The following is a 19,196-nucleotide window of genomic DNA, read 5'->3' on the forward strand; positions in this document are numbered from 1 at the left end:
ACCATGTGGATTTATTCCAAATTTGTAAACTTTTACAGCAGTAAAAATAACCTGTTATACGGTATGCCTGATACAACGCATGTAGGACAACTGGTTTTCCAAGATGTCAAACTACTAGTTTGCCAGATGCAATGCATGCAAGGCAATTAGTTTATCATACAATGCATACAGGACATCTAGTTTTCCCAGATGCTCAGCTATGCCTGATACAATGCATGCAGGATAATTGGCTTTCCAAGATGCCCGACTATGCCTGATATAATGCATGTAGGACAGCTGGTTTCCCAGATGCCAAAGTATGCTTGATACAATGCACATAGGACAGTTGGTTTCCCAGATGCCAAACTATGCCTGATACAATGCCCACAGGATAATTGGCTTTCCAAGATGCCCACTTATGCCTGATACAATGCATGTAGGACAGTTGGTTTCCCAGATGCCAAACTATGTCTTGTACAATGCACGTATGACAGTTGGTTTCCCAGATGCCAAACTATGCCTGATACAATGCATGTAGGACTGTTGGTTTTCCAGATGCCAAACTATGCCTGATATAATGCACACAGGATAATTAGCTTTCCAAGATGCCCACCTATGCCTGATACAATGCATGTAGGACAGCTGGTTTTCCAAGATGCCAAACTATGCCTGATACAATGCATGTAGGACAGTTGGTTTCCAAGATGCCCATCTAAGCCTGATACAATGCATGTAGGACAACTGGTTTTCCAAGATGCCAAACTATGCCTGATACAATGCATGTAGGACAGTTGGTTTCCCAGATGCTAAACTATGCTTGATACAATGCACATAGGACAGTTGGTTTCCCAGATGCCAAACTATGCCTGATACAATGCACATAGGACAGTTGGTTTCCCAGATGCCAAACTACAGTATGCCTGATACAATGCACACAGGATAATTGGCTTTCCAAGATGCCCACTTATGCCTGATACAATACACGTAGGACAGCTGGTTTCCTAGATGCCAAACTATGCCTGATACAATGCATGTAGGACAGTTGGTTTCCCAGATGCCAAACTATGCCTGATATAATGCACGCAGGATAATTGTTTTTCCAAGATGCCCACCTATGCCTGATACAATGCATGTAGGACAGCTGGTTTTCCAAGATGCCAAACTATGCCTGATACAATGCATGTAGGACAGTTGGTTTCCAAGATGCCCACCTATGCCTGATGCAATGCATGTAGGACAGCTGGTTTTCCAAGATGCCAAACTATGCCTGATACAATGCATGTAGGACAGTTGGTTTCCAAGATGCCCACCTATGCCTGATGCAATGCATGTAGGACAGTAGGTTTCCCAGATGCTCAGCTATGCCTGATACAATGCATGTAGCACTGTTGGTTTCCCAGATGCCAAACTATGCCTGATATAATGCACGCAGGATAATTGATTTTCCAAGATGCCCACCTATGCCTGATACAATGCATGTAGGACAGCTGGTTTTCCAAGATGCCCACCTATGCCTGATATAATGCACGCAGGATGATTGATTTTCCAAGATGCCCACATATGCCTGATACAATACATGTAGGACAGCTGGTTTTCCAAGATGCCAAACTATGCCTGATACAATTCATGTAGGACAGCTGGTTTTCCCAGATGCTCAGCTATGCCTGATACAATGCATGTAGCACTGTTGGTTTCCCAGATGCCAAACTATGCCTGATATAATGCACGCAGGATAATTGATTTTCCAAGATGCCCACCTATGCCTGATACAATGCATGTAGGACAGTAGAATTCCCAGATGCTCAGCTATGCCTGATACAATGCATGTAGGACTGTTGGTTTCCCAGATGCCAAACTATGCCTGATATAATGCACGCAGGATGATTGATTTTCCAAGATGCCCACATATGCCTGATACAATACATGTAGGACAGCTGGTTTTCCAAGATGCCAAACTATGCCTGATACAATTCATGTAGGACAGCTGGTTTTCCAAGATGCCCAACTATGCCTGATGCAATGCATGTAGGACAGTAGGTTTCCAAGATGCCAAACTATGCCTGATACAATGCATGTAGGACAGTTGGTTTCCAAGATGCCCACCTATGCCTGATGCAATGCAAGTAGGACAGTAGGTTTCCCAGATGCTCAGCTATGCCTGATACAATGCATGTAGGACTGTTGGTTTCCCAGATGCCAAACTATGCCTGATATAATGTATGCAGGATATTTAATTTTTCCAAGTTGCTCACCTATGCCTGATACAATGCATGTAGGACAGCTGGTTTTCCAAGATGCCAAACTATGCCTGATACAATGCATGTAGGACTCTTGGTTTCCCAGATGCCAAACTATGCCTGATACAATGCACGCAGGATAATTGGCTTTCCAAAATGCCCACCTATGCCTGATACAATGCATGTAGGACTGTTGGTTTCCCAGATGCCAAACTATGCCTGATACAATGCACGCAGGATAATTGGTTTTCCAAGATGCCCATCTATGCCTGATACAATGCATGTAGGACAGTTGTTTTCCCAGATGCTAAACTATGCCTAATACAATGCATGTAGGACAGCTGGTTTTCTAAGATGCCAAACTATGCCTGATACAATGCACGCAGGATAATTGGCTTTCCAAGATGCCTACCTATGCCTGATGAAATGCATGTAGGACAGTTGGTTTCCCAGATGCTAAACTATGCCTAATACAATGCATGTATGACAGCTGGTTTTCCAAGATGCCAAACTATGCCTGATACAATGCGTGCAGGATAATTGGTTTTCCAAGATGCCCATCTATGCCTGATACAATGCATGTAGGACAGTTGGTTTCCCAGATGCCAAACTATGCCTGATACAATGCAGGCAGGATAATTGGTTTTCCAAGATGCCCATCTATGCCTGATACAATGCATGTAGGACAGTTGGTTTCCCAGATGCTAAACTATGCCTAATACAATGCATGTAGGACAGCTGGTTTTCTAAGATGCCAAACTATGCCTGATACAATGCATGCAGGATAAGTGGTTTTCTAAGATGCCCATCTATGCCTGATACAATGCGTACTGGACATCTAGTTTTCCCAGATGCTCAGCTATGCCTGATATAATACACATAAGACAGTTTGTTTTCAAAGATGTCCAGATTATGCCTGATAAATTGCACGCAGATGTTTGTTTGCCTGTGAAACAAGACATATCATGTGATCACCTGTGGCAGGCTGGCAGTATCCTTTAAAGTTGTCCACTCTTACTCAAGCAATTCCTATCTTATGTTTATTGGCACAGCCAGATTAGATATCCAGTTGGATTGTCCCATAAGCTCTGAAATTATGGCTTTTGAATTACCAAAATTTGTAAAAATTGACAGTCTGCTCTTTAATTCAAATAGTTCTTTTCAAAATTTAATATTCACTAAATATTTAACTTGGTCATAATGTTTATGGAAATAATATCGCTGCCAAGTTCGATAACCTGTTTGACCCTCTAAGTCTCTCTGGAGTTTTTGCCCTGGAATTACTCAAAATTGTGAAAACTGACAGTATCCATTCTCTAACTTGAGCAGTTCTAACCCTCGGCACAAATTGATAACTCATAGCTACATTGTTGCAAAGGCTCTTGAGTCATGTCCCTTGAATAACTAAAAATTGTAAGAATTGACAGTGTCTGGTCTCAAACTTGAGCAGTTCTTATTGCATGTTCTCCATTCTTAGTCACATTGTTTTCAGGCATAATATCTAGGACATGTTTGGTAACCAGCCAGTCACTCTTTAGTTATGGCCCTTGAATTGCTTAAAATTGCTAAACGTGACAGTTTCCACTTAATAACTTAAGCAGTTCCTATCCAGTGTTCACCATTCACTTAGTCAGAATGTTTAAGGGCATATTATGTTGGCAATATTCAGTAACCAGGTGGATTGTTTTTATTGCTCTGAAGTTATGGCCCCTGAACTTAAGCACATTGACAACTAGTTTGCTCAACAAGTAGAATAAATAATTTTCTGTGACAGGTGTTTATTGTAACAGTTTGCCACTCTTGTTTTTGTTAGTGTTGTACCTTATCCAACATAAAATAATGATTCTTGTATCTTGTTGGTTATTTGGGTTAAGAACTCAGTTAGGTGATCATTACAGGGCCCTTTTGTTTGTAGGTGTGACTATATGCACTGTTTACCAATAACAGCAACTCCTCAATAAGAATGTTAGTAGTTTCTAATTAGGTGATAATGTCAAATGCTCTGCCGGAAGCTTTCCAGGTTCTTTAGCAAGGCAAGTCAAGTATAAAGCACCTGTACCCAGAACTAATCAGAAAGGCAGTAATTTTAGTTTGAGAAGTTAGGTTCCAACTCTTGACCCTGACTTTGTATACCACTGGACCACTGCAGGTTCTGTTCTGGAGAAAATGATCATGAAATCGGGTATTCTACAAGGTACAGAAGGAAATTAAAAAGCTTCTAACTGTTTTAATTGTTGGCACCCTTGGCAAAAGTTCCTAACTAGCAAAATTGAAAATATTAAAGGTCAGCATCACATTATGTGTGGTACATCTTTTACAACACAAGCAGTTCCCATACAATAATACCACAAAACAACGCCACCACCATATTATACCCTAGACTATGTAGACCTCTATCACCTCACCGCTACCAGGAACCTAAACTACATAATATTACACATTCATGTGCACAATATTCTTCTAAGTTCTTCTTTCGAAGAACAATTTGCAGGTGGAATACCCTCCCAAGCAATGTACAGGTCAATTCCCAGTCTTAGTCCCCTTATTTGTGATTTTTTTTTTTTTATTACTGAGGACTTTTTGTTAGTCCCCTACTGATTGAAAACCAGTTTCGGGAACTATAGGAATGTGCTTTTCCGTTCGCAATTTTGTGTTTGGTCCATAACTCTGTCATTCATGAAGGGATTTTACTTGGTACAAATGTTCCCCATGATGAGAAAATGTGTCATGCATAAAACCCGGATCCCTGGCTCAAAAGTCAAGGTCATAATTTGAGGTCAAAGGTCAACATGACCTTTTTCCTGTCCAGTCCATAACTCTGCCATCCATGAAGGGATTTTAATATTACTTGACAAAAATGTTCACCACCATGAGACTGAGTGTAAAGCGCAAAAACTAGGTCCCTAGATCTAAGGTCAAGGTCACACTTAGAGGCCAAAGTTCAGATACAAGAATGACTTTGTCCAGAGCATTTCTTCTTCATGCATGGAGGGATTTTGATGTAACTTAGCACAAATGTTCACCATCATGAGATGGATTGTCATTTGCAAGAACTAGGTCCCTAGGTCTAAGGTCAAGGTCACAATTACAGGTCAAAGTGAAGTTCAAGAATGACTTTGACCAGAGCATTTCTTCTGCATCTATAGAGGGATTTTGATGTAACTTGGCACAAATGATCACCACCATGAGGCACCCTTGTTTTTAGAATTACTTCCCTTTGTTTTTACTATAAATAGCTTATATTGTAACTTTCTTATTACTGGTTGGACCACTTTTCTGTGGTACAACACGCATGTTACATCCAATTTTTAGATTTTTAGGTGTATTTTAACCTATCTCTACCTGATAAAGAGTTTTTGTATGGACTTATATTATATAGATTTTTTTAGAATTTACTTCCCTTTGTTGTTACTATAAATAACAGTAGAGAAAATTAGGTGCCTTCCATTAGGGGACTTTGTATTGCATGGCAATACTTCATTCACTTGTTCTTTTAAACCTTGAACTTTGTGAGATCTTTCTCATTTATAACAACTGTCATGACTTGCACCTGTGTGTTTAATATCCATTAAGCCTGCAAAGTATAACATAAATGAATATTGATAAGTTAATTATCTCCCTTTTCTTGCTGAAAGAAATTTAGAAAAAAAGCTTGTTGCATAACACAAGAACCTACAGTGGTATGTTTAGGACAGGCATTTATTTTTTCAAAGATTAAATGATCTCATACACACAACATCTTATCTCGAGCACACAATATATTAACTTGTGCGCATGACATCTAAATTGTCTCGTGAGCTCGACATCTTATCTCGTGCACACAACATCTTATCTCAAGCGCACTACATGTTATCTATGTATATTAAGGCCCTTTGTGTGATTTTAGGTCATCAGTAAAAACATAGATAAGTAGACAAGTAGATAATTATGGTCCAGCCTATTCAGAGGTTGTTTCCCACAAGCACAATGTCATCCTATCTTCAAAATTGAACGAACACAATTAATAATACTAACTGCATGTTAGAAAAGCAACAAATTGCAGTTTGACTGATAGTATCAATAATTGTCAGCATGTTGTCAGAAAAGTTATAAAATTGCATGCGTGAATTAAGAGAAAACCGGGAAATTCTTTGATATATGGGTGAAGCCTACACAATCAATCTTTATTTTGTCAAGGACTTAAATTTACTTCTTTGCGTCATCACTGATTTTTGCTGCCTTTTTTATCAGTTTATCATGTATTTAAATTACTACCCTGCAAACCTGTGAAATGGTTACAAGTATAAATGAAACAAAAGCAAAAAAGTGGCGGCAGTCGTATGTTTTTAATAATGATCTGAATACACACAAAGCGTCATAATATATATACAATCAAACCTGTCTATAAAGGCCGCCCTTGGGAAAGTCAAAATGTGGTCTTTATTGGGAGATGGTCTTTATTCACAGGTTAAAATACACTGTAAATGTTAAAATTGGAAACAAATAATGTGGTCTTTAGAGCCAGGTGGTCTCTGTTCAGGGGTGGTCTTTAACACAGGTATAGATAAGATGTTGTGTGCTCGAGATAAGATGTCATGCGCACGAGATAAGATGTTGTGTGCATGAGATAAGATGTCGTGCGCACAAGATTAGATATTGAGCACTCGAGATGAGATATTGAGCACTTGAGATAAGATGTGCGCATGAGATAACATGTTGAGCGCTTGAGATAAGATGTTGTAAGCTCGGGACAAGATGTTGTGTGCACAGGATAAGATGTCGAGCGTTCGAAATAAGATGTTGTGTGCTGAAGATAAGATATTGTGCGCACAAGATAAGATGTCGAGTGCTTGAGATAAGATGTTGTGCACTCGAGTAAGATGTTGAGCACTCGAGGCAATATGTTGTGCACTCGAGATAAGATGTTGTGTGCATGAGATAAGATGTTGAGTGCTCGAAATAAGATGTTTTGCACTCGAAATAAGATTATATGTGCACGAGATAAGATGTCAAGCACTCAAGATAAGACTTTGTGCGCATGAGATAACATGTCGAGCGCTCGAAATAAGATGTCATGCATTCAAGATGTAATAGGACAGAATTCTTACCACTTTCATTCGTAATTAATTTTGTGTCATTTTCAGTATCGACATCGCCATTTTGGAAACTCAACCTAATGTTAAGATAATACACCTTTTGTTATTGGTCAGAATTTTACTATACCCTATTTTCATTGGTTAGCGTATTTGATTCGTTTGAGAACTTGTTTATTCCTTAATTAACCAATCAATTGTATTTGTTCTGCCTATGACCGAATACATTCCGAGACACAAGGGGCGGATACTTCTAAGGTCAGTATAAGAAAGGCTTAGCCTTGACAACTAAATCTGGACTTAGTCCACTGCTATCAATGAATATCGTTGACCACTAATACGGCCACAAATCTATATTCAATTACATTAATATAAAATATAATTCTTTAAATACAATTACAATATAATTCTTTATTCAATAAATAAGTATAATTGAATATATACTAAATAAAATATATTAGTCACTATACATTTCTTGATTGTTTAATAACAGTGTCCAACATTCAGTTCCACTGAGTAATACAAGTGTGTTTGTGATTATCCGTCTGTCTGTCCGTCTAACGCCAAGACTTAAATGTGATCACTTGCAGCCTGTCAATCCGAGGTTATGCTGAGAACCTGGGGCAGCTATTACATTGGTGCCATGAGTGTGGTGACTAGCCTTGGAATCCTAGAGCTAGGGTGAAGCAACGGCTGGGTTAGTCAAAAGAATCTGAGTTTGTCTTTGAAAAAAGGAGGGAGGTATATAATTAGTCTATGATATCGATTGTCCAATTAGCTCAGTTGGTAGAGCATCTGACTTGCACGCAGAAGGTCGCAGGTTTGAGTCCTGTATCGGGCTGCACATTTTTCCGCTCCTATTACAGATATAAGATTTTGTGTGCACGAGATAAGATGTTGTGCGCTCGAGATAAGATGTTGTGCACACTAGATAAGATGTTGTGCGCGCCAGATAATTCAATCTTAAAAATATAAATGCCTGTCCTAAACATACCACAGTAAGAACCACAACTCTGTCAGAATGCCAAGAAATGTTTGAACTTTACTATATAAATACACACATTTGCGACAGTGGACCAGAGAAGGCCCTGCAAATTAGTCAGAAAAGAAGAAAAAGAAGAAGGGATTGTCACAATAATAGAAGTGCACAAAAACGTGACTCTGACAGAAAATTGTTTAATGTATGTATGAGTTGCTGTCTCTCAGACTGGTTAGGAGATTACAAGATATATATGCTTTCCGTATCAATGAAAATTTAGTCCAAGGTAGACAACTCCATTAAACATAATTTATCTCGCTGTCAAGGGAGACAAATTCCATCTCCCGTCAATCATTCTGACGTCACGAAACAACGCTTGTACATTGAGCGCACCTGTCGTCAATTTCAAACCAAATTGCAGAAGGCGTGGTTTTCTCATTTTTGGGCACATTTTGAAAACACGAACGGAGACGCTTCGATAGGTTTTAAAGAACATACAGAATAGATAAACTTCCGCTTATTGTTGTTTACAAATTGTGTAATGGAAAAGTAAATGCATTTTCAGTTTGGTATTGGATTTGTCTATTATTGTGTGTTATTCAGATTCATGGAGTTTGTTGTTAAAACTTACTAAAAGTAAAAGCATGTATCTTACACACGCTGTGTAGTTCGGATTTTAATTATTTCAGGCGATTTGTGAAACAGAAAATGGCTACCTGCGGAGACGGTCCCCCATATTCTCCATCGGATAAGAGACGGGAAGCTGACATGGTATATTTCGATCATTTAGAATGTTAAAAATTCACTTTCATTACATGTTAGTCCAGCTAATTTGACGCGATCCTAGGAGATATTTTTTTCATAGATGGGCAATATCCCCACTTGGGGCGGTATTTGGGAATACCGAAAACTACTCCATTACCGAAAACTACCGAAAACCAGTTTTGATTACCGAAAACTACTTATATTTCTAAAAGTATTACTGTTTTGGAATTTAAGTTAATATATTCTGATAACATATAATAATATATATTAACAGACGAAATTTTGAAGAAATTTGACAATTTTAAAGTGGTTTAATTTGGATTTTATTAAAATGAGTGATAATTGTAAACTGAGTTACTTCCCTTTGATAAAATAATCGAATAGTATTAAATGTCATTGTCGTCACAAGTTTGTTTTATTTGAAAATAATGTTATAAATAATTGTATTATTAAACATTATCAAATTATGATTGCATATGATTTTTTAAAGACCAGTGTTTTAGAGAACAGCGGATGTTAATGGATTATTATAGGTAGATAAAATAAATAATTGTATCATGTATCGTAGAAAAATAAATAATTAGTCAGCTACACAAGTATTAATACTGTGTCATGTTTCTTGAGCTGTTCTCACATTCAATCAATCAAATCCGCTATCTCATATATTTGATTGCATATTTTAAATTGACATGTACATAATCACAAACCTTTAGCCTTTTTTGTTACCGTCACCGTACGTACATTAATTTTCCGTTTACGTTGTCCAGGTTTTTTGCCTTCTGTCCTTGGGCCAACTACAGTACTTCGTCCGTCAGTCGAAGTGACAAGTTTGTCATCCTTAACAACATATTGTCTATAGCGTCGGTACAGCTTAGTCCGTTCTTGTTCAGTCATGTCGATCCAACTTGCCTTGGAGACCTCGAAGTGCTTGTGCGTTACCGCCAGGCGATATTTGCCCGTTGAGAGAAGGGCACTTCGAAGCTCCTGATATTGACCTGTGACAACTCGTTTTGTGAGGCGAACAAACTCTGATAGACTTTTGGTTTCCCAATTGACAGGCTGTTTAAGGACGTGGTTGATGGACTCAGAGTTGTTGTTTGTCCAGTTGCTGGGGATTAAGCCTTCTCTCATTGGTTCATTAACTTTGGATTTTAGGTTTGGTTGAAGTCTTTTGCTAAAGTACTGAACAAATTTACTGGAAAAATTTGTACAGTATTCTACAATGTCGTCACTAAGAGTGTCAAAGGTAGCGTCGTCTGTTGCGTTCACAAGTCCGTTTGTCCCAAATATTTTCCCCATAATGACCTCCCTGTCTGCAATAGGAACCCCCTCGTCAATCAAGTGCTGTCGGGTGTTTTCCTTCAAATGTCTAGTACATAAAACATGACTAGAGCATGGAAACTCAGTCACGATTGCCTTGACCATTGCCTGTTCTTCGTCGGAACCTATAACGAGTTTCGCTAGGTTCGTCCCCAACTTCAGTCTAAGATGGTGAAAAAAGTGACTATATGTTTCATAGTCACTATTGTCATGGATGAACATGGGTCCAATGAACAGTGGCGGTTCGTTCGTCTTGTCACCGGTCACTGTCAACTGCTTGAAACAAGTGACCGTCACGTGCATCTTACATAGGTTGAAGATCTTGTCCACGCCTAAAGCAGTCCGTCCAGAGCAACACATCGTCTTGATGTCGTCAATTTGTTCGTCTGTATAGAGTAAGAATGTCGGGGTTTTACCACCAGTCCTGATTGAGGCCTGTACGAAATTGTCATTGTCTGTAACCAAATTGTCCAGATGGCATATCTGGTCTGCAATGTTTGTCGTAAGTAATTGTCCGTTGTCTTCAGCAGTCTTTGACTTGACGTAACGAGCTTTCTGGTAAATTGTCTCTATCTCAGGTCTTGTCGTTTCGTCGTATTTGTCCTTCATTGTCAAGTATATGTCAGCAGGTTTACATTTCTGTTTTAGAAAAAAAAAATGATGAAAAACCACATTCACAATGTTTCACTAGTAACCAAGAAAACAGAATTCATGCCGGTGATAACGTCTTCTTTAAAATGATCTAAAATCACAAGGAACTTTAACAACGTATAAACCTTTGAATTTCTTTCCTTCTTATATTTCATTATTTTATCTTTACGGACGTGCAATGCGGTATGGGGACATTTGCTAAATGACGGACGGGAAGCAGACATGAAAAGAATTTGTAAACTTTTAAGGCTATAAGTTATAGCCAAATACTATATTGCAGTGTATTATATTATTATACAATTATACCTTTTCGTACGGCACATATGTGCATATATTACCAGTCCGTACGTGACGGAAAATATGTATGACCAATCATGTGACTTGACTTCTCTGCACGTGCTTGTGGAAGTAAATAGATTTTGTCATTGAGAATTACCAGAGACTTAAAAAACATGAGATAAGCAACTTCATTGAATCCAGAAATATCTCATGTGACTGAATTTGTAACAATTAAAACTCACAGACCATTCATCATACAAACATACAAAAAAAACCATATTTTCTGAAAGCTTAGATATTCAAGGTAAAAATATTTTCATATTTGCATTTATCTTTTAAATTTTATCCTCGCATACTTGATGCTTTTAGGAAACGTAAAGCATAAAATGTTTTATATTTGCTACAAATTGAAGAAATTTCTGCTGACACGCGTGAAATTTGAAGCATATAACAGGTCAGTACCATATAACAGTCTGTGACGGTAAGCTATATAAACGAAATCGTACTCAAAAGACTTTATATGAACATTAACGTGAATAACATGATCTCCATTTTCAGATAAAGTACATCAATTAATTAGATTTAAATAACAAATAACATGTTTGACGGGTCACGGCATATTTTATGTCCGTACTGGACGGAAAATAGACTGTTTGCACGTGTTATGAGCGTTGCAAATTTCCTGCATATTCAAGTAATTATTGCTTGATAAATGTTTATAACTATCCTGCTGGTTATTGGAAAAGACATTTTTATTTTAAAAAAAGACATCAGTCAAAACGATTTCTTGAAGATTGTTGAAAGTTTTTATAATTGGTCAGTGAAATACGTATCTGTTTTAATGCATACTAATTTTGAAAATACTTCATTATTATCCAAAAATCAATACGTTTATCCACAGTTGATTCTAAAATCATAACGGCTGAATATAAAAGAAGTTATATTTACCTTGACAAAGCTGCACTTGCATCGTAGTTAAATCCAGAGAAAACACAACATTTGCACAGAAAGTTTAAGTGAGCAGCAGACCAAGTTTTCAAGTCCTTAGAACTTAAATTTGCACAATCACTATGTACCCAATTCTGACAATTGGAACAATGTATGCCTTCATGGCACTCAAGAGCACAGACAGAGCATGGATATTCCATAATGAAACCAAAGACAATGGTACTGAGGCTACTTTTTCGTAAGCTTAAATATACGTTAAAAACAAAGAAGACAACAAGCTATGAAGAATTAAAATGAGTGACAAAACTTTTTTTTATGTAGTTTCTTCTGATGTTAAGTAGATTAAAGAGAAGCGGGTTCAATAAGAATCAATTTCAAGATATATTGTTTTTAATAATTACCTTTAATGTGTCGTTTGAAAGCTCAGATTAAAGACACATTGTTATCACCTTAAAGAACTTGAGCGGGAATGTATTTAGCACCATACAGATGGATTAAAGATGCACGTGCAAACCTGAAAAGACTCTAAATTTAAAATTAACACTCATTAAATAATAAGTTAATATATCAAAAAAATAATTTTCAACCAGGTATGAAAAACATTTATACTTACCTTTGAACTTCTTTCTTCAAACACTCTACAAATAAACTCACCGTTTTAATGACTCGTTGATATTTTCTTTCGACTAAAAGTGCAAACTTTCTATTAAGACAACAATTAATTTTTCTCAAAAATCAACTTAATAATTTTATATTCATATTACGGAAACTCTAAAACAAATCAGTGTAACTGATTTTGTACAGTATATATATGAAAGGGAAGTAACTCAATGTTTCATTTTCAAAGCGTAATCAATAATGTCGGATTAAACACTTAAACATGGACGAATTAATTCAAAATTTCGTCTGTTAATATATATTATTATATATTAATAGTATGTATTAAATTTAATATCATAATAATAATACTTTTAGAAATATAAGTAGTTTTCGGTAATCAAAACTGGTTTTCGGTAGTTTTCGGTAATGGAGTAGTTTTCGGTATTCCCAAGTACCCCACTTGGGGTGTAGATTGCCCGTCACAAATATAAAAACAATCTGAATGTCAAATTATTTTGACTACATTACATGTATCAGGTCGGAGACTACATGCATCAGGTCGGAGACATCCCCTGGATTGAGAGACATTCTCTCGATCTAAACATTGTCTCTCGTTTGAAAGACAAAAATTTTGTTTAAGCATTATAATGCTTAAGCAAACTTCTATGGCAATGTGTTTCTTGTAAAGTTTACTTGAAATAACAAATTGCTTCAATGAATAAATAATGCAACTGTAATGAAATAATTGTTTTAATAATGATTTCATGTTTTTTCAACACTTGAGCTAAATAAGTCTTTCGATCGAAAGACATTTTGTCTTTCAAATGAGAGACATTGTTTAGATCTAGAGACATCTCCGACCTGTGTATATTGTTCTGTAGTTACACTCATATTTGCTGAAGTTATAAGATGTGTCTTTGGACCTGTTACCTTTTATAAAACCATGAGGATGATGAATGTCAAAGCTGTGATGATGACAATGATGAAACAAGGTGTCTATGGTTACAAATCTGTACCTAGTAGAATACTTGGAGGAAGAAACCAGAGATGGAGGAAGAAACCAGAGATCAAACTCTGGACCCTTTTGTCCATTGTTGGGTTAGGGTTGGGTGATGTAGTAGTCCTAAATATAAGACCTGACATAACTCATATCACTTTATAAGTTCATTTTAGTTGATATTTTATATTTTTTTATTTTCCATGTATAATGAAAAAGGCTTTGATAGTAAAAATGTAAAATGTCAGAATATTGAATGTTGAACGTCAAATGACAACTTTTTCACGTCTAATTTGGACTAGGTGATGTAGGTAAAGGGTTAGTCGAACTAATCCGACGTATACAGTTTGTTTTATATTGTGACGGTCAAACTGTAGCGGTGGCTGCAAAAGTCAGAAATTAAAAAGCAGCCACTCAGCGACAGTAAGCTTGTCTAGATAAAGGGTAAACTAGACATGCCTACTGTCACTGAGTGGCTGCTTTTTAATTTCTGATACTTACAGCCTCCACAGTTTTACAGTTTGACCGTCACAATAGTCAATATAAAACAAACTGTATGCAAGGGATTAGTTCGATTGAGGGTAAACCAAACTGCAGGGCTTGTATACCTGCAATCAGTATAACTTTTAAAATCCGATCAGTACAGATTTGTACCTCCAAACAACTCTGGAGAGGATTGGCTTTGAGTACAGACCTCTTTTAGCAGCTGTTGTGGGTTATTTATATCTTTAATTTCATTGCAAAAGGGTATTAATGCTTTTATTCTTAGATGAAGTAAGTTTATGTGCAGTATTGTAAGTTGTACTTATGTAACCATATAAGTATGCTAATTCCTAATTTGGATAGCTGCTTTTTTCTGTTTTTAAGATAAAATTACAAGCATTGTGGTACTCCAATCAATATTCACCTAAACTTTAATTGAAATGGTTCACTCTTCCAGTTCGAAAGGTAAATAACTGACAGACACCAAGTAATTCTAACAGAATCAAACAAACAGTAAGTTACTGTAGTAAGATTACACACAAAAATGTTGAATTATGTTGTTACAAATTTTATCCTTTTTTAGATTTAAATAATATATTAAGGGCATTATTTCAAACTGTAGGAACTAAGATTGGCATAATTATTTTTTCCACATGTTTAGTGAACATTATGAGACGCAATGTGAGATTCCACAAAGGAAATTCCACAAACAGATCCTTCAACTAGTGCCGATTAATGGATTATAAAATCAAACTGTTTTCCATTAATTTGCAATAAAATCAAAGATTTTGTGAACTCACAGTAGTTGAAAAAAGGTGGCCCATACTCCTAGACAATCCTAGAGGTTAAGTATGGTCCCATACACTTGCATTCTTGAGGTACAGATAAGTACCTGTGGACATTTCCATGATTAAAACACAAAAGGATGATGAAAGCCAAAACAACAATGTTACAAAAGTTAGTGGTGAAATCTGGAGACAAGAAATATGATCCTTGCTTTGTGCTGAATGACATGTCTTGCACAGTCTGAAAAAAAAAGCCCACAGTGAATGAGGATGCAATTGAAACAAGCAAAATTATATCACATTTCATCATCTTAGACATTGGTGCAACTTTCATGGTATGTGATTCATAATTCAAGATACTACACGAAAAAAGAATGTATTTGGGATATGCTGCATCTATATTAGGTATTTTATGAAAATGACATGGAATTATGCATTTATATCTTCCTGTAAGTTCACATAAACATTGTCCAGCATACAAACAAAGTATGTGCAGGAGCTGGGTCCATTATACATAAGGTCAAGGTCACCAAGTTGTTATACTTTAATAGGTTATTTTTAAGGTTTAAAGTTTTCCCGCAACCTTTGTTTTTCTGTCAGAGGAACTAGAAATTTGCACATTATTATGAAGGTAACTTTATTGTTTTATAATTTACAGATGTCTCAAGGTGCTGGTATTGAGACGGGTGAGGGGAAGATGTGCAGTCGATGTGGTACCGCTTGTCCAGGTTTCCAGCTTCACTACTGGAGGTAAATTCAGACTAATATTGTCTCAGTATCTGTGTTTTTTTTTGCATGAAAAGTTTCCGCACCAGCCAAGGATCTGATAGAGTTAGGGTAAGAAATAAGAGTAGGGGGGCTTAGGACATTCCCAGGAAAAATCCTTAATTCAGGAAAATCTGGTGCATTCTTGAGTGATTTCCACACTGGTAGCATTAAAACATTTTACCAGGAATTTTCATAAAATACGTATGAATTTATTTAGTGTTAAATTAAAAAATATACTATTACTAATTTTAATACATTTACAGTAATTCTGATAGAAAAAAAGATTCCAACTAATGATCAGATGAAGATTTCAAACTGAAGTCCCGCCAGTAGCATTTATAGATGTGAATAAATGTTGACTTCATGATGATAACAATTAACTTCCAGATTTCAGTTACTGTAGTATACTGAAAAGAATGTTACGAGTTTATATCATTTTTATGTTAAAGCATAGAAATCATCCTGGTTTTAAGACAATTTTCACAAATGAAAAATATGCTGTTGAAGATATTGTGGTGTAGTGAGCAATGAGTCACTTGATTCAATCATAGACTGTCCTTCCCTAATTGAGTTTAGAAGTTTCTGTGATGAATTGAGCTGGTCCCTTTATTCAACAATCTATCTTCTCTCTCTGCGATTTCTCCTGCAAGTAAATGGAATCAATCATTATTTATGTCAGTGTCTTTTTGGAGGCTAAAATTTTGCTGCAGTTACTTGCTGCATTCAAGCTTCTTGTTAAATTTAAAACTTTTGAGATATCTATTTCAGAACTGTAATATTCCCAAAAAATGTCAAATTCATTAGATTTAAGGTCACAAAATTTGCCAATATATACACATATACATACGTTTGATTTAACCATTGTGCCTCTTACTATAGTATAATAGAGATTTTATGTCAGTAAAGAGTTTGATCCTTGGGAACGTGAAGGTTTTTTTCCGAAGATAATGTGGTCTGCAGGTTCAGTTAGAGAATCCAGGCGCATTGGTAACATTAACTGACTTCCTTTTATGAAAAGCGTAAAATTAAGCAGATCTGTGCATTTTGTATAAAAGAGAACTTTTTCAGATCCCTGTTTTGTAGTAAAGATAAACAAGAAAGAAATGCTCTCATAAAACTTATAGGGTGTGAACAAGTTGGGCCACATTTATGTCATATTAAATATGGCAACATAAAAATTTTATGATTGTGTCCTGAAGTTAAAATGTTAAAAGTTTAGTCATAATCCTAATTGTGAAATGTAAACAGGTGCAAAAAAATCTTAGGATAGATTTTATGTTTGACTTGATATTCAGTACATGATTGAAAATTGAAATAACAATCATTTATGTTTAAAAAACCATCGTAAAACCCTGGTTTATAGAATTTATAAGTTTACCGATTGCGATCGATACTAAATTTAGACATTAAAAAGTTTACCAAGTATGGTTAATCATGAATTTAATAAAAGTAAGCAAAAAGCATTTCAAGTTCGGTAAATATATTATACTTGAATTTATAGGATGAAGTTATATCTCCCATAATAATAATGGTGAAGTGTTCGATACTTGAGCCACAAGTAATCAGTATTTGTTTGAGTTTCCGGTAAAACGTGCATCCACCAGCAGCTGTTCCATGTTGACTTTTTTTGTCACCGAGAGCTCTCTTTGTTCATAATGGCCTGCCATTATTTAATGGAAACCTAATATTTATACTCCTTATCAATGAGTGCTCTGCTTTCCGTTTCAATTGATTTGAAATTGCTTGATTTTCTCACTAGCTCTTTTCTGAACATTTTTGATGGCATGGGTATCTTATACATAGTATTTGATTTTTAAGTGAAAAAGAATAAAAATGAAGTCAAAATGAAAAAAATATGTATTCTGTTTTTTTAGTTGTTACTCAAGCTTTAAATTGTAGCGTAAAATATTATCGTATTACCATTTACCAGATCATGTTTTTCAGCAAAAAGTACGCTATTGTTTTGGCATGTTAAGTTCACTTGGAGAAAACAGTTAGCTTTTCTGTCTTGTGCCAAACCTTTTCACTTGTTAGATCGTAATCTACTAATTATCACATAGGGTGTTGACTTTACAGTTAGGTTAAGTTTTTTTTGCAACACTTGAGATCTCACTTGTGACCCTTTCTGCTGGGCGCTTGTCAGTCAAATCAATTGGGGTGGTTGTGTGATTTTGCAAAGACCTAATTGTGTGTAAAATTGTCATTTTAAAGGTGATTTTAAGGAATTCTACAGTTGGCTTATCTGAGTATATCAGATGAGACCTCTAGTACAATCTGGTAATTTGATCATTTGCTCTGTATTGTAATCTTCAGATTTGGTAAGATTAATCACTTCACCTGTAGCTAATTAATATGTTCCCAAAATTATATAAAACTTAGGAAGTACTATACTGTCATAGTTTTTAGCTCGACTATTCGAAGAATAGGGGAGCTATCCTACTCGCCCCGGTGTCGGCGTGAGCGTTAGCGCGAGCGTGAGCGTCATACAAATGTTAAAGTTCGCGTACCACCCCAAATATTTTCAAAGTCCATTGAGATATTGCTTTCATATTTTGCATACTTGTTTACCATCATGACCCTAGTCAGTAAAAAGGAGGAGGCAACTCTATTAAGCATTTTGACTGAATTATGGCCCCTTTTCGACTTAGAATAATTGTTAAAGTTTGCTAACCACCCCAAATATTTTCAAAGTCCATTGAGATATTGCTTTCATAATTTGCATATTTGTTTACCATCATGACCCCAGTCTGTAAAAAGGAGGAGGCAACTCTGTCAAGCATTTTGACTGAATTATGGCCCCTTTCAACTTAGAATAAATGTTAAAGTTTGCGTACCACCCCAAATATTTTTGAAGTCTATTGAGATATTGCTTTCATATTTTGCATACTTGTTTACCATCATGACCCCAGTCTGTAAAAAGGAGGAGGCAACTCTGTGAAGCATTTTGACTGAATTATGGCCCCTTTTCGACTTAAATAATGCTTATTGTAATGTTAAAAGTTTTACTCATAGCTTATATTATACTATCAAGCACTAAGAATAGTCGAGCGCGCTGTCCCCTGACAGCTCTTGTTACATGTACTAATTAGTAACATTGATATTCTGTTAAGAAATTGTTTAAAGTTTATGTATCCATGTAAATATTTGTCTCTAAAAGTTTTAAATATGATGCTTTATTTGTCCCGATTGTCCAGTGATGGTTTATTTGAGTACTTTGTTTAACCAAACTTCCATCAGTTTGTTAAAACAAAAATTCCCAGGAGGTTTTAAAATATATAATTAGATATTAATTTACAGACATCCTGACCTGACAGATTTCAAAATGTACTAAGG

The 19,196-nt window shown here is 36.0% G+C and overlaps 1 protein-coding gene across 1 annotated transcript in view; it reads left to right on the plus strand.

Annotated features, from left to right (window-relative positions):
- Positions 1 to 8,719: 8,719 nt before the first annotated feature.
- LOC123529843 (protein espinas-like) overlaps positions 8,720 to 19,196 on the plus strand; it is an 84,060-nt gene continuing 73,583 nt past the window's right edge. Inside the window, exons 1-3 of the mRNA XM_045310393.2 lie at positions 8,720 to 8,816; positions 8,957 to 9,038; positions 15,754 to 15,845. Coding sequence (XP_045166328.2) covers positions 8,809 to 8,816; positions 8,957 to 9,038; positions 15,754 to 15,845 — 182 coding nt within the window. The 5' untranslated portion in view covers positions 8,720 to 8,808. The remainder of the gene's footprint in view (positions 8,817 to 8,956; positions 9,039 to 15,753; positions 15,846 to 19,196) is intronic.

Source organism: Mercenaria mercenaria, chromosome 13, assembly GCF_021730395.1.
Source record: "Mercenaria mercenaria strain notata chromosome 13, MADL_Memer_1, whole genome shotgun sequence".
Lineage (NCBI taxonomy): Eukaryota > Metazoa > Mollusca > Bivalvia > Venerida > Veneridae > Mercenaria > Mercenaria mercenaria.